The sequence below is a fragment of the Vidua chalybeata genome, chromosome 38 (assembly GCF_026979565.1).
Source record: "Vidua chalybeata isolate OUT-0048 chromosome 38, bVidCha1 merged haplotype, whole genome shotgun sequence".
Lineage (NCBI taxonomy): Eukaryota > Metazoa > Chordata > Aves > Passeriformes > Viduidae > Vidua > Vidua chalybeata.
Window position 1 is genome coordinate 215477 of NC_071567.1, and position 21988 is coordinate 237464.

The 21988-nt window shown below is 45.8% G+C and overlaps 1 protein-coding gene across 1 annotated transcript; it reads right to left on the reverse strand.

The window, feature by feature from the left end:
* Positions 1-213: 213 nt before the first annotated feature.
* On the reverse strand, positions 214-21770 carry RBM23 (RNA binding motif protein 23; the record flags this gene model as incomplete). Its single annotated transcript, XM_053968645.1, has 13 exons — positions 214-338; positions 1731-1800; positions 3023-3121; positions 3763-4006; positions 5088-5153; positions 5767-5904; positions 8667-8819; positions 11166-11283; positions 13938-13991; positions 17332-17466; positions 19314-19361; positions 20475-20521; positions 21690-21770. Coding segments are annotated over 13 exons (1257 nt in total), but the record flags the coding sequence as incomplete, so codon positions are not given.
* Between the last annotated feature and the right edge of the window lie 218 nt (positions 21771-21988).

The window sequence follows — 21988 nt, forward strand, 5'->3', positions numbered from 1 at the left end:
AGTAACCCCAGAGCCCCTCCCAGTACAAATCAGTAACCCCCACCTCCCTCCCAGTATAAACCAGTCCAAACCAGTTCGGATTTTTTTGTGAATTTTTTTTTATTTTTCCGATTCCGGAACCAAAACCCAAAAAAAAAAAAAAACAAAAAACAAAAGGAAAAAAAACAAAAAAACTTTTCCCAAAAATTCCCAAAATTCCCCCGAAATTCCAACCCCGGGAGGGGGCGGGGCAGGGGGCGGGGCCAGCGCTGAGGCCACGCCCTCTTTTCCCACCAAGGGGAGGGGCCGGAGATGGGAAGGGGCGTGGCCTGAGGGGAGGGGGCGGAGCCGAGTCTCACCTGGAAAGGAAAAGGGGGCGGAGTTAGAGGGGAACTGGTTTGTACTGGTTTGTACTGGGAGGGGATTTGGGGTTACTGGTTTATACTGGGAGGGGATTTGGGGTTACTGGTTTATACTGGGAGGGGCTCTGGGGTTACTGGTTTGTACTGGGAGGGGATTTGGGGTTACTGGTTTGGACTGGGAGGGGATTTGGGGTTACTGGTTTATACTGGGAGGGGATTTGGGGTTACTGGTTTGGACTGGGAGGGGATTTGGGGTCACTGGGATGAACTGGGAGGGGATTTGGGGTTACTGGTTTGGACTGGGAGGGGCTCTGGGGTTACTGGTTTGTACTGGGAGGGGATTTGGGGTTACTGGTTTGGACTGGGAGGGGATTTGGGGTTACTGGTTTATACTGGGAGGGGATTTGGGGTTACTGGTTTGGACTGGGAGGGGATTTGGGGTTACTGGTTTATACTGGGAGGGGCTCTGGGGTTACTGGTTTGTACTGGGAGGGGCTCTGGGGTTACTGGTTTGTACTGGGAGGGGATTTGGGGTTACTGGTTTGGACTGGGAGGGGCTCTGGGGTCACTGGTTTGGACTGGGAGGGGATTTGGGGTTACTGGTTTGGACTGGGAGGGGATTTGGGGTTACTGGTTTATACTGGGAGGGGCTCTGGGGTCACTGGGATGAACTGGGAGGGGACTGGGAGTTACTGGGAGGTGGTTTGGGGTTACTGGTTTGTACTGGTTTAGTGTTTTCCCTTACTGGTTTGTACTGGTTTGGGCTTTCCCCTTACTGGTTTGGGCTCTGGGGTTACTGGTTTGAACTGGTTTGTACTGGGAAGGGACTGGGATGGACTGGGAGGGGCTCTTGGGTCACTGGGATGAACTGGGATGAACTGGGAATGCATTTCCCCTTACTGGTTTATACTGGTTTGGGCTTTCCCCTTACTGATTTGGGCTCTTGGGTTACTGGTTTATACTGGGATGGACTGGGATGAACTGGGATGGACTGGGGCCATACTGGGATGGACTGGGATGGACTGGGATGGACTGGGATGAACTGGGATGGACTGGGATGGACTGGGGCCATACTGGGATGGACTGGGATGAACTGGGATGGACTGGGAGGGACTGGGAGGGACTGGGAGGGACTGGGAGTGGCTTTGGGATGAACTGGGAACGCGTTTCCCCTTACTGGTTTATACTGGTTTGGGCTTTCCCCTTACTGGTTTGGGCTCTGGGGTTACTGGTTTGAACTGGTTTGGACTGGGGCGGGGTTCGGGGGTCCCTGGGCGGGGGTCGCCGCTCTGACCCGGTCTGACCCGGTCTGAACCGGTCTGTACTGGTTTGTACTGGTTTGTACTGGTTTGTACTGGTCTGTACTGGTTTATACTGGGAGGGGCTCACATGGTCTGGGGCGAGAAGAGCCCCGAGAGCGTCAAACACTGCGAGGCCAAGTTCAGCGCCGGGCTCAGGGCTGGGGGAGGGGAAATCCGCCCTCAGGGGGGGTCCCCGAAATTCGGGAATCCCCAAAATTCCCAAAATTTTCCCCAAATTCCCGAAATTTTCCCGAATTTTCCCGGATTTTTCCCAGATTTTCCCGGAATTCCCACAAAAAACACCCCAAAAATGACCCAAAATCAGCCCGGGTTTGGGGTGGGGGAGGGGAAATCCGCCCTCAAGGGGGGTCCCCAAATTCGGGAATCCCCAAATTCCCCAAATTTTCCCAAATTTTCCCAAATTCTCCCAAAATTTCCCCAAAATTCCCACAAAAATCGCCCCAAAAATGACCCCAAATCGCCCAAAATCAGCCCGGGATTGGGGTGGGGGAGGGGAAATTCAGGGTCAGAGAGGTCCCAAAATTCCGGATTCCCCAAATTCCCAAAATTTCCCCCAATTTTCCCAGGTTTCTTCCCAAATTTTCCCGGAATTCCCACGAAAAAAGGTCCCAAAACGTCCCAAAATCAGCCCGGGTTTGGGGTGGGGGAGGGGAAATTCGGGCTCAGGAGGGTCCCAAAATTCGGGAATCCCCAAATTCCCAACATTTTCCCCAAAATTCCCCCAAATCCTCCCAGGACGCCCCAATTTCTCCCCAAAATTCCCCAGAATTCCCCCCAAAATCCCCTCAGGACCCCCCCCCAGAAATCCCCAATTTCGGGGTCCTGCCCCTCCCCCCACCTCTCAATTTGGGGTTCCTGCCCCTCCCCCCACCCCCCATTCCCAATTTCCGGTCCCCCGCCCCTCCCCCATTCCCAATTTTGGATTCCCGCCCCTCCCCCACCCTCAATTCCCGATTTTGGGGTCCCTCTGCCCCTCCCCCCCCCCAATTTCAGATCCCTGCCCCTTCCCCCCAATTTCGGGGTCCCGCCCCTCCCCCAGTTTCAGATCCCTGCCCCTCCCCTCCCCCAATTTTGGGGTCCCGCCCCTCCCCCAGTTTCAGATCCCTGCCCCTCCCCTCCCCCAATTTTGGGGTCCCGCCCCTCCCCCCAATTTCGGGTCCCACCCCCCCCCCCAATTTTGGGGTCCCACCCCTCCCCCCCAATTTTAGGGTCCCGCCCCTCCCCCAATTTCGGACCCCCTCCCCTCCCCGCAATTTTAGGGTCCCGCCCCTCCCCCATCCCCAATTTCGGGGTCCCCCCTCCCCAATTTCGGGGTCCCTCCCCTCCCCCAATTTCGGGGTCCCGCCCCTCCCCCCGTACCTGTCAGGGCCGCGGGGTTGAGCCCCCCCAGGGGGGTCAGGGCCCCGTTCAGCTGCTGCAGCGCCGCCTGCGCCGGGGCCGGGAGCTGCAGCCCCGAGCCTGCCCCGAAAACGGCCAAAATCACCCCAAAATCGGGGTCAGGGACCCCAAAAACCCCAAAAAACGGCCCAAAAAACCCCAAAAACCGCCCCGAAATCACCCCAGAAACCCCAAATCCACCCCAAAATCCACCCAAAATCACCCCACTGCCGGGAGCTGCAGCCCCGAGCCTGCGCCAAAAACGGCCAAAATCACCCCAAAATCGGGGTCAGGGACCCCAAAAACCCCAAAAAACGGCCCAAAAAACCCCAAAACCGCCCCAAAAAACCCCAAAAACCGCCCCAAAATCACCCCACTGCCGGGAGCTGCAGCCCCGAGCCTGCCCCGAAAACGGCACAAATCACCCCAAAATCGGGGTCAGGGACCCCAAAAACCCCAAAAAAACGCCCAAAAAAACCCAAAAACTGCCCCAAATCCACCCCAAAATCCCCCAGGTGCCCCCAAATCCCACCCAGGTGTGCCCAGGTGCCCCCAGGTGTGCCCAGGTGTGCCCAAATCCCCCCCAGGTGCCCCCAGGTGCCCCCAGGTGAGCCCAAATCCCCCCCAGGTGTGCCCAGGTGCGCCCAGGTGTTCCCAGGCGCCCCCAGGTGTGCCCAGGTGTGCCCAGGTGTGCCCAGGTGCGCCCAGGTGCCCCCGCTCACCTTCGGCCAGCTTGGCCATGAGCTGCAGCCGCCCGGCGGCCGTGCCCAGCTCGGGGTCGTCGCCGCAGGTGAGCGGGGCCGTACCTGCGCCAGGTGCGGCGGCGGCGGCGCCGCCCTCGGGGAAGGTGACGTCGGTGGAGCCGTCGGGGCGCTCGCTCACCTGCCCCACGCGCATCGGCCGCCCGGCCAGCTCGAAGCCGTTGAGCTGCTCCAGCGCCCGCCGCGCGCACTCCGCCTCCGAGAACTGCCCAGGTGGGCACAGGTGGGCACAGGTGGGCACAGGTGAGGGGGAATTCAGGTGAGAAACTGCCCAGAAATGGCTCAGAACGACCCAAAAATGGGGAAAATCCACCCAGAAATGGCTCAGAACGACCCAAAATCCAGCCCAGGCGGGCACAGGTGAGCACAGGTGAGGGGAATTCAGGTGAGAAATGGGGAAAAAACAGAAAAAATCCGCCCAGAAATGGGGAAAAAACACCCAAAATGGGGAAAATCCACCCCAAAATGGGGAAAATCCACCCAAAACGGGGAAAATCCACCCAAAAATGGGGAAAATCCACCCAAAATCCAGCCCAGGTGGGCACAGGTGAGACAGGTGGGACAGGTGAGGGGGAATTCAGGTGAGAAATGGGGGAAAAACGGAAAAAATCCGCCCAGAAATGGGGAAAAAACACCCAAAATGGGGAAAATCCACCCAAAACGGGGAAAATCCACCCAAAATTCAGCCCAGGTGGGCACAGGTGAGCACAGGTGGAACAGGTGAGGGGGAATTCCCGTGAAAAACCGCCGAGAAATGGGGAAAAAACGCCCAGAAATGGCAAAATAACACCCAAAAATGGGGAAAATCCACCCAAAAATGGGGAAAATCCACCCCAAAATGGGGAAAATCACCCCAAAACCAGCCCAGGTGAGCACAGGTGGGACAGGTGAGGGGAATTCAGGTGAGAAATGGGGGGGAAAACGGAAAAAATCCGCCCAGAAATGGGGAAAAAACACCCAAAATCCAGCCCAGGTGAGGACAGGTGAGACAGGTGTGACTCAGTTTCCCCCAGGTGAGCCCAGGTGAGCCCAAACCCCCCAAAATCCCCATTTTTAACCCGATTTTCGCCGGGTTTTTTTTGTTTCCCCCCTCCCAGGTGTGCCCAGGTGAGTTCAAACCCCCCAAAATCCCCATTTTCCCACCCAAAAATCCCCATTTTTGACCCCAAATCCCCATTTTTAACCCCATTTTCGCCGGTTTTTTTTTGTTTCCCCCCTCTCAGGTGTGTCCAGGTGTGCCCAGGTGTGCCCAGGTGTGCCCAGGTGTGCCCAGGTGTGCCACTCACGGTGATGAAGCCGTAGCCCTTGGACTGCCCCGTGTCCGGGTCCCTCATCAGCACGATGCTCTCGATCTGCGGGGGAGGGGCACAGGTGAGCAAAGGGGGCGGGGCCTCACCTGGGCGGGGCCCAACCCCCCCCCGGAAATCACCTGGGAAGGGCCGGGATCCGCCCAAAATCACCCAAACCCCTCCCAGGTGTGCCCAGGTGTGCCCAGGTGTGCCCAAATCCCCTCCCAGGTGTGCCCAGGTGTGCCCAGGTGTGCCCAAAACCCCTCCCAGGTGCGCCCAAGTGAGCCCAAACCCCTCCCAGGTGTGCCCAGGTGAGCCCCAACCTTTCTCAGGTGTGCCCAAAATCCCCTCCCAGGTGTGCCCAGGTGTGTCCAGGTGAGCCCAAATCCCCTCCTGGGTGTGCCCAGGTATGCCCAGGTGAGCCCAGGTGTGACTCAGTTTCCCCCAGGTGTGCCCAACCCCCCCAAAATCCCCATTTTTAACCCAAAATTCCCATTTTTAACCCCAAAATTCCAATTTTTAACCCAAAATTCCAATTTTTAACCCCAAAATCCCCATTTTTAACCCAAAATGCCCATTTTTAACCCGATTTTCGCCGGGTTTTTTTTGTTTTCCCCCGCCCGGCTGCCCCCAGGTGCGTGCCCAGGTGCGCCCAGGTGCGCCCAGGTGCGCCCACCTTGCCGAAGGGCTCGAAGATGCCGCGCAGCATGTCCTTGGTGATGTTGCAGTGCAGGGAGCCCACGTAGAGCCGCAAGGGGCCGCCCGAGCCCTTCTGCAGGGGCGCCGCCATGGCCGCCAGCCGGTTCTTCTCGGCCTGCAGGGGGCGCAGGTGAGCGCAGGTGGGCTCAGGTGAGCACAGGTGGGCACAGGTGAGGGGGAATTCCCGCGAGAAACCGCCCAGAAATGGGGGAAATCCGCCAAGAAATGGGGAAAATCCGCCCAGAAATGGGGAAAATTCACCCAAAAATGGGGAAAATCCACCCAAAATCCAGCCCAGGTGAGCTCAGGTGGGCACAGGTGGGGACAGGTGAGGGGGAACTGCCGCGAGAAACCGCCCAGAAATGGGGAAAATCCGCCCCGAAATGGGGGAAATCCACCCAAAAACGGGGAAAATCCACCCAAAATCCAGCCCAGGTGAGCTCAGGTGAGACAGGTGGGACAGGTGGGACAGGTGAGGGGGAATTCCTGTGAGAAACCGCCCAAAAATGGGGAAAATCCACCCAAAATCCAGCCCAGGTGAGCTCAGGTGAGACAGGTGAGAACAGGTGAGGGGGAATTCCGGCGAGAAACCGCCCAAAAATGGGGAAAATCCGCCCAGAAATGGGGAAAATTCACCCAAAAATGGGGAAAATTCACTCACAAATGGGGAAAATTCACCCAAAAATGGCAGAAATCCACCCAAAATCCAGCCCAGGTGAGCACAGGTGAGACAGGTGAGGGGGAATTCCCGTGAGAAATGGGGAAAAAACGGAAAAAATCCGCCCAGAAATGGCAAAAATTCACCGAAAAATAGCAAAATTCAACCAAAAAAATCCCACTCAAAACCACCCAAAAATGGCAAAAATCCACCCAAAATTGATGAAAATCCACCCAAAAATGGCAAAAAGAGACCCAAAAATGGGGAAAATCCACCCCAAAATTGTCAAAAATCCACCCAAAAATGGCTCAAAACCACCCAAAAATGGCAAAAATCCACCCAAAAATTGCCCAAAACCACTCAAAAATGGCAAAAATCCACCCAAAAATCACCCCAAAAAAATTCCCCAAAAATTAAAAGAAAAAAATCCTAAAAAATGGGGAAAATTCCAAAAATTTCCCAAATTGCTGAAAACTTGGAAAGTTCCTCAAAAAAGAAATGAAGCTCACTTGGAAAGGTCCTGGAAGGTAAATAAAAAACACCAAAAAATCCAAAAAAATTCCCCATAAATTCCTAAGAAAATCCCAAAATACGGGGAAAATTCCCCAAAATTCCCAAAGTTCTCCCAAAATTCGTCAAAATTGCTAAAAACCCAAAAAGAGCTCAACAAGAAGCAAAAATTGGTTGACAAGGTCCCGGAAGATACATAAAAACCAATGGAAAATCCCAAAGAAAACCCCAGAAAATCCCCCCAAAAATCCTAAAATTGGGAAAATTTCCCCAAAATTCCTAAAAAATTCCCAAAATCGCTAAAATCCCTAAAAGAGCTCAACAAGAGCCAAAAGTCACTTGACAAGGTCTGGGAAGATACATAAAAAAACACCTAAAAATGGCAAAAAAATCCCAAAAATTCCCAAAAAATGCCCAAAAATGGCCCAAAATTGGGAAAAATTCTCAAAAATTCCTGACAAATTCCCAAAATCACAAAAAACCCAAAAAGAGCTCAACAAGAACCAAAAATCACTTGAAAAGGTCCTGGAAGATACATAAAAAAAACCACCCCAAAAATGGCAAAAAAATCCCAAAATTTCCCCAAAAATACCCCAAAATTGGGAAAAATTTCCAAAAAAATTCCCAAAATCGCTAAAATCCCTAAAAGAGCTCAACAAGAACCAAAAACCTCTTTAAAAGGTCCTGGAAGATACATAAAAAAACCCTGAAAAATCCCTAAAAAAACCCCAAAAATTCCCAAAAAAATCCCCCAAAAATTCTCAAAAAATCCCCAAAAAATCCTAAAAAATAGGAAAAACTCCCCAAAATCCCCAAAATTTCTAAAAACCCAAAAAGATTTCAACAAGAAGCAAAAATCACTTGACAAGGTCCTGGAAGATACATTAAAAAAAAACCAAAAAAAATCCCAAAAAATCCCCGAAAAATTCCCAAAAAATGCTCCAAAATTGGGAAAAATTCCCAAACAATCCTAAAAAATTGGGAAAAATTCCCCAAAATCGCGAAAAACCCAAAAATAGCTCAACAAGAAGCAAAAATCACTTGACAAGGTTCTGGAAGATACATAGCAAACCTGAAAAATCCTTAAAAAAACCCAAAAAATCCCCCAAAAATCCCAAAAAATGCCCCAAAAATTCCCAAACAATCCTAAAAAATTGGGAAAAATTCCCCAAAATCACGAAAAACCCTAAAAGAGCTCAACAAGAAGCAAAAATCACTTGACAAGGTCCTGGAAGATACATTAAAAAAAACCAAAAAAAATCCCAAAAAATCCCCGAAAAATTCCCAAAAAATGCTCCAAAATTGGGAAAAATTCCCAAACAATCCTAAAAAATTGGGAAAAATTCCCCAAAATCGCGAAAAACCCAAAAATAGCTCAACAAGAAGCAAAAATCACTTGACAAGGTTCTGGAAGATACATAGCAAACCTGAAAAATCCTTAAAAAAACCCAAAAAATCCCCCAAAAATCCCAAAAAATGCCCCAAAAATTCCCAAACAATCCTAAAAAATTGGGAAAAATTCCCCAAAATCGCGAAAAACCCAAAAAGAGCTCAACAAGAACCAAAAATCACTTGACAAGGTCCTGGAAGATACATAGCAAACCTGAAAAATCCCTAAAAAAACCCCAAAAAATCCCCGAAAAATTCCCAAAAAATTCCCAAAAAAAGTGGGAGAATGTTCCGGAAATGCCCGCGTTTTCCGGGCTCACCTGGGAGGCCTGGACGATGATGGGCACGCCCAGCAGGCGCTGCCCGGTGAGGCCGATGGCCAAGGGCACCGATTGGATCTCGCAGAATTCCACGTAGGCGATGCCCTTGGAGCGCCGCGAGTTCCGGTCCGAGATGATCCGCACGTCCCGCACCTGGGCGGGAGGAACAGCTGGGAAAAACAGCTGGAAAAACAGCTGGGAAACAGCTGGGAAAACAGCTGGGAAACAGCTGGGGGCGTGGGGAAAGGCCGCGGCTTTTTACGGAATTTTATTCCCATTTTTTATGGGCTTTTTATGGATTTTTCATGGATTTTTAATGGATTTTTTATGGATTTTTCATGGATTTTTAATGGATTTTTTATGGATTTTTCATGGATTTTTAATGGATTTTTTATGGATTTTTAATGGATTTTTAATGGGTTTTTAATGGATTTTTAAATGGATTTTTAATGGAATTTTTGGGGATTTTTATGGATTTTTAATGGATTTTTCAATGATTTTTTTATGGATTTTTTATGGATTTTCAGTGATTTTTTATGGATTTTTTATGGATTTTTACGGATTTTTCAGTGATTTTTTGGTGAATTTTTATGGATTTTTAATGGATTTTTTATGGATTTTTTAACGGATTTTTTAATAGATTTTTAATGGATTTTTTATGGATTTTTTATGGATTTTTCGGTGATTTTTAATGGATTTTTCAATGATTTTTTATGGATTTTTTATGGATTTTTAATGGATTTTTTATGGATTTTTTATGGATTTTTCAGTGATTTTTAATGGGATTTTTTATGGATTTTTAATGGATTTTTCGGTGAATTTTAATGGATTTTTCATGGATTTTTTATGGATTTTTTATGGATTTTTTATGGATTTTTTATAGATTTTTCGGTGAATTTTAATGGATTTTTCATGGATTTTTTATGGATTTTTTATGGATTTTTCAATGATTTCTTATGGATTTTTCACGGATTTTTTATGGATTTTTTAATGGATTTTTTGGTGATTTTTTGCAGATTTTTTCATGGATTTTTTTCCAGATTTTTTGAGGTTTTTTACTGAATTTTTAAGGGACTTTTTATGGATTTTTTAGGGTTTTTCATGGAATTTTTGGGGGAGCTGGAACAGCTGGGAACAGCTGGGGGCGTGGGGAAAGGCCGGGGCTTTTTACGGAATTTGATTCCCATTTTTTACGGATTTTTAATGGGTTTTTAATGGGTTTTTTGGTGATTTTTAATGGATTTTTAATGGATTTTTAACTGATTTTTCGGTGAATTTTTTATGGATTTTTTACAGATCTTTTACGAATTTTTCATGGATTTTTTAATAGATTTTTCAGTGATTTTTCGGTGAATTTTTAAGGATTTTTAATGGATTTTTGGGTGATTTTTATGGGTTTTTCATGGATTTTTACAGATTTCTAACGGATTTTTCGGTGAATTTCTATGGATTTTTTACAGATTTTTCATGGATTTTTTACAGATTTTTCAGTGATTTTTTACAGATTTTTAATAGATTTTTTTCATGGATTTTTTACGCATTTTTTATAAATTTTTCATGGATTTTTTACGGATTTTTAATCGGTTTTTTGGTTATTTTTAATGGATTTTTAATGGATTTTTCAGTGAATTTTTATGGATTTTTACTGGATTTTTCAGTGATTTTTTACAGATTTTTTTGCTATTTTTGTGGGAATTTTTTTGCTATTTTTTGGGGAATATTTCGCTATTATTTTGAGGAACATTTCCCTATTTTTTGGGAATTTTTTTTGCTATTTTTTCAAGAACATTTTTGCTACATTTTTGGGAATATTTTGCTATTTTTCCAGAAACATTTCACTATTTTTTGGGGAACATTTCCCTATTTTTCCAGGAACATTTTGCTATTTTTTGGGGAATATTTCGCTATTTTTTGGAAATTTTTTTGCTATTTTTTGGGAATATTTTGCTATTTTTTTTGGGGACTATTTTGCTATTTTTTTGGGAATATTTCGCTGTTTTTTGAGGAACATTTCCCTATTTTTTCGGGAATATTTCCCTATTTTTTTGGGAATTTTTTTGCTGTTTTTTGAGGAACATTTCCCTATTTTTTTGGGAATTTTTTTGCTGTTTTTTGAGGAACATTTCCCTATTTTTTTGTAAATTTATTTGCTGTTTTTTGGGGAATATTTTCCCTATTTTTTTGGGAATATTTCGCCATTTTTTGGGGAACGCTTCCCTATTTTTCCAGGAATATTTTGCTATATTTTGGGGAATATTTTCCCTATTTTTTGGGGAATATTCCGCTGTTTTTTGAGGAACATTTCCCTATTTTTTCGGGAATATTTTCCCTATTTTTTTGGGAATATTTCGCCATTTTTTGGCGAACGCTTCCCTATTTTTCGACCGACTGCCCCCATTTCTTTTACAGCTTTCTCCCCATTTTTCCCCCTTTAATTCCCCAGGTTTTTCCCGGTTTTTCCCGGATTTTTCCGGGATTTTTCCGGGATTTTTCCGGCACCTTCCCGACGGCGGAGAAGAAATCCTCGAGGTCGCGGGGGCGGATGCGGGCGGCGAGCTGCATGCAGAACACCGTGCGGGCGTCGCGCTCCTCGGGGCTCAGCGAGCCCAGCGGCTCCCTGCCACGCCGGGGGGACAGGCTCAGACCCAATTCCCAAAATTCCCCAGGAATTCCCAAAAATCCCCACGGAATTCCCAAAAATCCCCGCCCGAATAGCCCCAAAATGCACCAAAACAGCCCCAAAATCGACCAAAACAGCCCCAAAATCGACCCAAAATTGAGCTGAAAGTGCCCAAAGATTCCCTGCCACGCCGGGGGGACAGGCTCAGACCCAATTCCCAAAATTCCCCAGAGAATTCCCAAAATTCCCCATGGAATTCCCAAAAATCCCCGCCCAAATAGCCCCAAAATGCACCAAAATCGACCCAAACAGCCCCAAAATCGACCCAAAATTGAGCTGAAAGTGGCCAAAGATTCCCTGCCACGCCGGGGGGACAGGCTCAGACCCAATTCCCAAAATTCCCCAGGAATTCCCAAAAATCCCCATGGAATTCCCAAAAATCCCCAGAGAAATCCCAAAAATCCCCGCCGGAATAGCCCCAAAATGCACCAAAATCGACCCAAAATTGAGCTGAAAGTGGCCAAAGATTCCCTGCCACGCCAGGGGAACAGGCTCAGACCCAATTCCCAAAATTCCCCAGGAATTCCCAAAAATCTCCACGGAATTCCCAAAAATCCCCACTGGAATAGCCCCAAAATGCACCAAAATCGACCCAAACGGCCCCAAAATCGACCCAAAATTGAGCTGAAAGTGGCCAAAGATTCCCTGCCACGCCGGGGGGACAGGCTCAGACCCAATTCCCAAAATTCCCCAGGAATTCCCAAAATTCCCAAGGAATTCCCAAAAATCCCCAGAGAAATCCCAAAAATCCCCGCCCGAATAGCCCCAAAATGCACCAAAATCGACCCAAAATGAACCAAAAAAATCCCAAAATCGACCCAAAACTCAACCTAAGCTTGACCCAAAACAGCCCCAAATTGACCCAAAATTTGACCCAAAATGGCCCCAAATGAACCCAAAATTTGACCCAAAATGGCCCCAAATTGACCCAAAATTTGACCCAAAATGGCCCCAAATGAACCCAAAATTTGACCAAAAATTTGACCCAAAATGGCCCCAAATGAACCCAAAATTTGACCCAAAATGGCCCCAAATGAACCCAAAATTTGACCCAAAATGGCCCCAAATGAACCCAAAATTTGACCCAAAATTTGACCCAAAATGGCCCCAAAATAACCCAAAATTTGACCCAAAATTTGACCCAAAATGGCCCCAAATTGACCCAAAATTTGACCCAAAATGGCCCCAAATTGACCCAAAATTTGACCCAAAATGGCCCCAAATGAACCCAAAATTTGACCCAAAATGGCCCCAAATGAACCCAAAATTTGACCCAAAATGGCCCCAAATGAACCCAAAATTTGACCCATTTTTTTCCTCCAAATCATCATTTTTTGCCTAAATTCCCATTTTCCCCCCAAAATTCCCCATTTTTCCCCCCAAAATTCCCAATTTTCCCCCAAAATTCCAAATTTTTCCCTCCCAAAATTCCCATTTTCCCCCCCAAAATCTCTTTTTTTTCCCCCACAATTCCCAAATTTCCCCCAAAATTCCCATTTTTCCCCCAAAAAACTCCCATTTTTCCCCTCAAAAATCCCATTTCCCCCCCAAAATCCCCTTTTTCCCCCTCCCAATCCCCATTTTCCCCAAATCCCCATTTTCCCCAATCCCCATTTTTCCAAATCCCCATTTTTTTTTCCCAAATCCCATTTTCCCAAAACTCCCATTTTTCCCCCAAATCCCATTTTCCCCAATCCCCATTTTTCCCCCAAAATTCCCAATTTCCCCCCCAAAATCCCATTTTTCCCCCAAAATTCCCATTTTCCCCCAATAAAATTCCCTTTTTTTTCCCAAAATTCAATTTTCCCCCCCAATCCCCATTTTCCCCCAATAAAATCCCCATTTTTTGCCCAAAATTCCCAGTTTTTCCCCCCCAATCCCCATTTTCCCCCAATAAAATCCCATTTCCCCCCAAAATTCCCAGTTTTCCCCCCAAATAAAATCCCATTTTCCCCCAAAATTCCCATTTTCCCCCAATAAAATCCCATTTTTCCCCAAAATTCCCATTTTCCCCCAATAAAATCCCATTTTCCCCCAATAAAATCCCATTTTTTCCCCAAAATTCCCAGTTTTTTCCCCTTAAATCCCCATTTCCCCCAATAAAATCCCATTTTTCCCCCAATAAAATCCCATTTCCCCCCCCCCAATCCCCATTTTTTCCCCAGGAATTCCCCGTTTTTCCCCTTAAATTCCCATTTTTCCCCAATAAAATCCCCATTTTTCCCCCAATAAAATCCCATTTTCCCCCAATAAAATCCCATTTTTTCCCCAAAATTCCCAGTTTTTTCCCCTTAAATTCCCATTTTCCCCCAATAAAATCCCAATTTTCCCCCAGGAATCCCCATTTTTTCCCCCAGGAATTCCCCGTTTTTCCCCAATAAATTCCCATTTTCCCCCCCCAATCCCCATTTTTCCCCCCAGGAATTCCCCGTTTTTCCCCAAAATTCCCATTTTTCCCCCCCAATCCCCATTTTTTCCCCCCAGGAATTCCCCGTTTTTCCCCAAAATTCCCATTTTTTCCCCCCCAATCCCCATTTTCCCCCCAGGAATTCCCCGTTTTTCCCCAATTCCCGTTTTTCCCCGTTCCTCACCGCCCCGGGCTCTTCTCCCGGTACAGGGGGCTCTTGCTGTGCCCGAAGCGGCGCCTGCGGAGCCGCAATTGGGGAAAATTCCCAAATTCCCGACGCCGTTCCCGCCTTGGGACCGCGCGGATTTGGGATTTGGGATTTGGGGGCGGGATTTGGGAATTCTGGGGCATTTTGAGGCCAGATTTGGGAATTTTGGGCTCAATTTGGGGATTTTTTGGGCAGCATCTGGGGATTTTTGGGATATTTTTGGCTCAAATTTGGGATTTTGGGGGCGGAATTTGGGAATTTTGGGGCATCTTGGGATAAAATTTGGGATTTTGGGGGCGGGATTTGGGATTTTGGGGGTGGGATTTGGGGGCGGAATTTGGGATTTTGGGGGCGGGATTTGGGATTTGGGGGCGGGATTTGGGAATTTTGGGGCAATTTGGGATCAATTTTGGGATTTTTGGGGCATTTTGGGGCTGAATTTGGAATTTTGGGGCCGAGATTTGGGATTTTTGGGGTCAGAATTTGGGATTTTTGGGCGGGATTTGGGATTTTTGGAGCATTTTGGGCTCAAATTTGTGATTTGGGGGTGGGATTTGGGATTTGGGGGCGGGATTTGGGAATTTTGGGGGTGGGATTTGGGAATTTTGGGGGCGGGATTTGGGATTTTGGGGGCGGGATTTGGGATTTTGGGGGCGGGATTTGGGATTTTGGGGGCGGGATTTGGGAATTTTGGGGTTGGAATTTGGGATTTTGGGGGCTGAATTTGGGGTTTGGGGGTGGGATTTGGGAATTTTGGGCTCAATTTTGGGATTTTTGGGGCATTTTGAGGTCAGAATTTGGAATTTTTGGGGCAGTTTGGGCTCAATTTTGGGATTTTTGGGGCGGAATTTGGGATTTTGGGGGCGGGATTTGGGATTTTTGGGGCAATTTGGGATCAATTTTGGGATTTTTGTGGCATTTTGGGGCTGAATTTGGAATTTTGGGGCCGAGATTTGGGATTTTTGGGGTCGCAATTTGGGATTTTTGGGCGGGATTTGGGATTTTTGGAGCATTTTGGGCTCAAATTTGTGATTTGGGGGTGGGATTTGGGATTTGGGGGTGGGATTTGGGAATTTTGGGGGTGGGATTTGGGAATTTTGGGGGTGGGATTTGGGATTTTGGGGGCGGGATTTGGGATTTTGGGGGTGGGATTTGGGATTTTTTGGGGATTTGGGAATTTTGGGCTCAATTTTCAGATTTTTGGGGCGGAATTTCGGGGTCGGAATTTGGGATTTTTGGGGCAGAATCTGGGACTTTTGGGGCAGTTCGGGCTCAATTTTGGGATTTTTTGGGCAGAATTCCGGGATTTTTTGGGGATTTTTGGGGGCGGAATTTTTCCCCCCATTTTTTTTTTTTGGGCTCAACTTGGGGATTTTTGGGTCGGAATTTGGGATTTTTGGGGCATCTTGGGATCAAATTTGGGATTTTGGGGGCGGGATTTGGGATTTTTGGGGCCTTTTGGGCTCAAATTTGGGATTTTGGGGTCGGAATTTGGCATTTTTGGGGTCGGAATTTGGGATTTTTGGGGCATCTTGGGATCAAATTTGGGATTTTTGGGGTGGGATTTGGGATTTTGGGGGTGGGATTTGGGGCGGGATTTGGGATTTTTGGGGCGGGATTTAGGATTTGGGGGCGGGATCTGGGGATTTTTGGGGTCAAAATTCGGGATTTTTCCCGGGATTTTTTTGGGATTTCTCCCGGGATTTTTTTGGGATTTTTCCCGTGCTTTTTTGGGGGATTTTTCCCGGGATTTTTTGGGGATTTTTCCCGTGCTTTTTTGGGGGATTTTTCCCGGGATTTTTTGGGGATTTTTCCCGTGCTTTTTTGGGGTTTTTCCCGGGATTTTTGGAGATTTTTCCCAGGATTTTTTTGGGATTTTTCCCGGGAGTTTTTTTGGGATTTTCCCCGGGATTTTCCCGTGATTTTTTAGGGATTTTTCCCAGAATTTTTTTGCTATTTTCCCCATGGTTTTCCCGTGCTTTTTCCACGATTTTTCCCGTGATTTTTGGGGATTTTTCCCGGGATTTTTTTTGGAGATTTTCCTGGGAATTTTTGAGGATTTTTCCTGGGATATTTTTTGAGGATTTTTCCTGTGTTTTTTGGGGAGATTTTCCCGGGATTTTTTGGGATTTTTCCCAGCATTTTTTCGGTATCTTCCCAGGAGTTTTTTGGGATTTTTGCTGTGATGCTTTCTGGATTTTTTTGGGGGATTTTTCCCGGGATATTTTTTGGGGATTTTCCCGGGATTTTTCCCGTGTTTTTTCGGGATTTTTCCCGGGATTTTTTTGAAGATTTTTCCCGTGATTTTTGGGGATTTTCCTGGGATATTTTTGGGGATTTTCCCGGTATTTTTTGGGGGATTTTCCCGGGATTTTTTTTGGGATTTTCCCGTGTTTTTTGGGGATTTTTCCCGGGATTTTTTGGGGGATTTTTCCCTGGATTTTTCCTGTGATTTTTTGGGATTTTCCCCTGATTTTTTGGGGGATTTTCCCGTGATATTTTTTGGGATTTTTCCCGAAATTTTTTTTAAGATTTTTCCCGGGTTTTTTTGGGGGATTTTCCCCATGTTTTTTTAAAGATTTTTCCCTTGTTTTTTGGGATTTTTCCCGGGATTTTTTTGGATTTTCCCGGGATTCTTTGGGGATTTTCCCCGTGCTTTTCCCATGATTTTTTGGGGGATTTTCCCGGGATTTTTCCTGTGATTTTTTGGGGATTTTCCCGAGATTTTTTTGGATTTTATCCGGGATTTTTTGGGATTTTTCGGGGATTTTTCCCGTGTTTCTTGGGGATTTTCCCCGGGACATTTTTTGGGGATTTTCCCCGTGGTTTTTCTGGGGATTTTCCCGGGGTTTTTTTGGGATTTTCCCGTGTTTTTTTGGGATTTTTCCCGTGATTTTTCGGGGATTTTTCCCGTGTTTCTTGGGGATTTCCCCGGGATATTTTTTGGGATTTTCCCGTGTTTTTTGGGGATTTTTCCCGGGATTTTTTTGGATTTTATCCGGGATTTTTTGGGATTTTTCGGGGATTTTTCCCGTGTTTCTTGGGGATTTCCCCGGGATATTTTTTGGGGATTTTCCCGTGTTTCTTGGGGATTTTTCCCGGGATTTTTTTGGATTTTATCCGGGATTTTTCCCGTGAATTTTCGGGGATTTTTCCCGTGTTTCTTGGGGATTTCCCCGGGATATTTTTTGGGGATTTTCCCGTGTTTTTTGGGGATTTTTCCCGGGATTTTTTTGGATTTTATCCGGGATTTTTCCCGTGATTTTTCGGGGATTTTTCCCGTGTTTCTTGGGGATTTCCCCGGGATATTTTTTGGGGATTTTCCCCGTGGTTTTTCTGGGGATTTTCCCGGGGTTTTCCCGCTCCCCACCTGGCCCTGTCCTCGCGGCTGCGGCGCTCGCGGCTCCGGCTCCGTCTCCGCTCGCGGCTGCGGCTCCGGTGGCGGCTCCGGCGCTCGCGGCTGCGGCTGCGGCGGCGCCGCTCCCGCTCCCGGTCCCGGCTGCGGCTGCCCCAAAAAAAATCCCAAAATTCCAGCCCAAAGAATCCCAAAATCCCAACAATTCCCAAAATCCCAGACAAAAAAATCCTAAAAAATCCCCAAAATCCAGCCCAAAATACCTCAAATCCTAAAAAATCCCAAAAATTCCAGCCCAAAATACCCCAAATCCCAACAATTTTCAAAATTCCAGCCCAAAAAACCCCAAATCCTAAAAAAATTCCCAAATTCCAGCCCAAAAAATCACAAAATCCAGCCCAAAATTCCCCAAATCCCAAAAATCCCCAAAATCCAGCCCAAAATATCCCAAATCCCAAAAATTCCCAAAATTCCAGCCCAGAAAATCCCAAATCCTAAAAAACTTCCCAAAATTCCAGCCCAAAAAATCCCAAAATTCCAGCCCCAAATATCCCAAATCCCAACAATTCCCAAAATTCCAGCCCAAAAAATCCCAAAAAATCCCAAAATTCCAGCCCAAAAAATCCCAAAAAATCCCCAAAATCCAGCCCAAAATACCTCAAATCCTAAAAAAATTCCCAAATTCCAGCCCGAAAAATCCCAAAATTCCAGCCCCAAATATCCCAAATCCCAACAATTCACAAAATTCCAGCCCAAAAAATCCCAAATCCTAAAAAAATTCCCAAATTCCAGCCCAGAAAATCCCAATTCCCAAAAAATCCCACAATTCCAGCCCAAAATTCCCCAAATTCCAGCTCATAATATCCCAAATTCCAACAATTCCCAAAATTCCATCCCAAAAAATCCCAAATCCCAAAATCCCACAATTCCAGCCCCTAATATCCCAAATCCCCAAAATCCCAAAATTCCCCAAATCCCAAAAAATCCCCAAAATTCCAGCCCAAAGAATCCCAGAATTCCTGGAATTCCAGCCCGAGATTCCCCAAATCCCAAAAATTCCAACCCAAAAACCCCAAATCCCAGAAATTCCCGATGTTCCAGCCCAAAATTCCTGGTTTTCATCCCAAAACTCCCAATTTTCACCCCCAAAATTCCCAAATTTCCCCCAAAATTGCCATTTTTTCCCAAAATTCCCAATATTTTCCCCAAAATTCCTAATTTTCCCCCCCAAAATTTCCAATCTTTCCCCCAAAATCCCCATTTTTCTCCCCAAAATTCCCAATTTTTCCCCGGAATTCCCTTTTTCCCCCCAAAATTCCCATTTTCCCCCTAAAATTCCCAAATTTTCCCCAAAATTCCCAATATTTTTCCTCAAAATTCCCATTTCCTCCCCCAAAATTCCCACTTTTTTACTCTAAAATTCCCCCCAAAATTCCCATTTTCCCCAAAAACTCCCAATATTTTTCCCAAAATTCCCATTTTTCCCCAAAATCCCCATTTTTTACCCGATAAATTCCCTTTTTTCACCCCCAAATTCCCATTTTCCCCCTAAAATTCCCAAATTTTCCCCCCAAAATTCCCAATGCTTTCCCCAAAATTCCCATTTCCCCCCCAAATTCCCATTTTTTCACCCAATAATTCCCATTTTCCCCCAGAATCCCCAATTTTTTCCCAAAATCTCCATTTTCCCCCAAAATTCCCAATATTTTCCTCCCAAAATTCCCATTTTTCCTCCCAAAATTCCCATTTTTTCCCAAAATCCCCAATTTTTTTCCCAAAATCTCCATTTTCCCCCAAAATTCCAAATATTTTCCTCCCAAAATTCCCATTTTTTCCTCCCAAAACTCCCAGATTTTCCCCCAAAATTCCCATTTTTCCCCTCCAAAACCCCCATTTTTTCCCCAAATTCCCAATATTTTTCCCCAATTCCCATTATTTTACCCAAAATTCCCTTTTTTTTTTCCCCAAATCCCCATTTTTTCCCCATTTTTCCCCACCTGTGTCTGTGCTCGCGGCTCCGGCTCCGGCTCCGTTTCTTGCGGCCGCTGGAATTGGGGCAAAAAACGGAAAAATCGGGAAAAAATTCCCCAAAATCCCTGAAATTCCCCCCAAAAATTCCTAAAAATCCCCCAAAATCCCTAAAAATCCCCAAAAATTCCTAAAAATCCCCCCAAAATTCCAGCTGGAACCCAGAATTCCCAAATTTTCCCCCCAAAAATCCCCAAATTTTCACCCAAATTCCCAAATTTTCACCCAAAAACTCCCTGAAGTTTCACAAAAATTCCCCAAAAAATTCCCCACAAAATTCCCAAATTCCCCCACTCAGAAATTCCCAATTTTCCCTCCCAGAATTCCCAATTTCCACCCCAAATTCCCAAATTTTCCCAAAAATTTCCAATTTTCCCTCCCAAAATTCCCAAAATTCCCCCCCAGAATTCCCAGATTTTCCCCCAGAATTCCCAAGTTTCTCCCAAAATTCCCAAAATTCCCCCCCAGAATTCCCGATTTTTTCTCACAAAATTCCCAATTTCCCTTCCAGAATTTCCAAATTTCTTCCCAAAATTCCCAAATTTTCCCAAAAATTCCAAATTTTCTCCCCAAAATTCCCAAGAATTCTCCCAGAATTCCCAATTTTCCCCCCTATTTCTGGGATTTCCTCTCAGAATTCCCAAATTTCCTCACAAAATTCCCAGATTCCCCCTAAAATTTCCAATTTTCCCTCCCCAAATTCCCCAAATTCCCAGTTTTGCCCCCAAAATTCCCAAATTCTCCCAAAAATTTCCAATTTTCCCTCCCAAAATCCCCAGAATTCCCAATTCCCCCCCCCAAAATTCCCAATTTTCCCCCCAATTCCCAAATTCCCCCAAAATTCCCAACTTCCCCTCCCAGAATTCCCCCCAAAATTCCCAAATTTTCCTCCAAAATTCCAAAAATGTCCCCAAAATTTCCAATTTTCCCTCCCAGAATTCCCAAATTTTCCCAAATTCCCGGATTTTCCCTCCCAGAATTCCTAAATTTCCCCCCACAATTCCCAAATTTTCCCCAAAATTCCCGAAGTTTTCCTCCCAGAATTCCCAAAATTCCCAAATTTCCCCAAAATTTCCAATTTTCCCTCCCAGAATTCCCAAATTTTCCCAGAATTCCCAAATTTTCCCCACCTGCTCCCGCTCTCCTTCTTGGGCTCCTTGGGCTCCTCCTGGGGCGGCTGCGGGGGAAAAAATCCCAAAAAATTCCCAAAATATTCCCCAAAATTCCCCAAAATTCCCAAAATTCCCCCCAAATTCCCAAAGAAAAACAAAATTCCCCCAAAATATCCCAAAATTCCCAATAAAACCCAAAATTCCCAAAATTTTACCCAAAAATCCCTAAATTTCTCCAAAAATTCCCCCAAAATATCCAAAACATCCCAGAATTCCCCCCAAAAATTCCCAATAAAACCCAAAAATCCCCAAAAATTCCCAAAATTCCGGGAATTCCACCCAAAAGTTCCCAAAAAAACCCCAAAAATTCCCAATAAATCCCAAAATTTCACCCCAAAAATTCCCAAAATTTCCCCCAAATTCCCAATGAAACCCAAAAATCCCAAAATTTTACCTAAAAATCCCCAAATTCCCCTAAAAATTCCCCAAAATTCCTGAATTTCCCCCAAAAGTTCCCAAAATTCCCAAAAAATTCCCGAAATTCCCGAATTTCCCCAAAATTCCCCCAAAAAATCCCAATAAAATACAAAAATCCCCCAAAAATTCCCAAAACTGCCCAGAATTCTCAAATTTCCCCCCCCAAATTCCCAATAAAACCCAAAAATTCCCCCAAAATCCCCAAGAATTCCCAAGAAATCCCAAAATTCCCAAAAATTCCCCCAAGATTTTTTCCCAAAATGCCCAAAAATTCCCCAAAAGTTTCGCAGAATTCCCAAAATTCCACCCAAAAAACTCTGAAGATTGCCCAAAAGATCCCAGATTTTCCCCCCAAAATTCCCAAAACCCCCAAGTTTCCCCACAAAAATTCCCAAAACCTCCCGAATTTTCCCCAAAATTCCCCAAAAATTCCCAGAATCACCACAAATCCCAAAATCCCCCCAAAAATTCCCCCAAATTCCCAGATTTCCCCCCAAAACCCCCAGAAATCCCCAAAATTCCCCCAAAATTTCCAAAAATCCCCAAAATTCCCCCCTAAAAATTCCCCCAAAAATTCCCAAAAAATCCCCAAAATTCCACCCAAAATTCTCAAAATCCCCCAAAAAATTCCCAAAAATCCCCAAAATTCCACCCAAAATCTCCAAAATTTTCCCAAAATTCGCCCAAAAATTCCCAGATTACCCCCAAAAAGTCCCAAAATTCTCCCGAAATTCCCGAAATTCCCGCATTTCCCACCTGGGCCGGGGGCGGCTCCGGTTGGGCCTTGGAGGGGCCAGGCTGGGCCTGGAAATTGGGGAAAAAAACCTCAGGAATGGGAAAAATGGGAAAAATGGGGAAAATAATGGGGAAAAAGGGGATAAAAATGGGAAAAATGGGGATAAAAATGGGGAAAAATAGGGAAAAACTGGGAAAAATGGGGATAAAAATGGGGAAAATGGGGATAAAAATGGGGAAAAAATGGGAAAAATGGGGATAAAAATGGGGAAAATTGGGGGAAATTGGGAAAAATGGGAAAATGGGGAAAAAATGGGGGA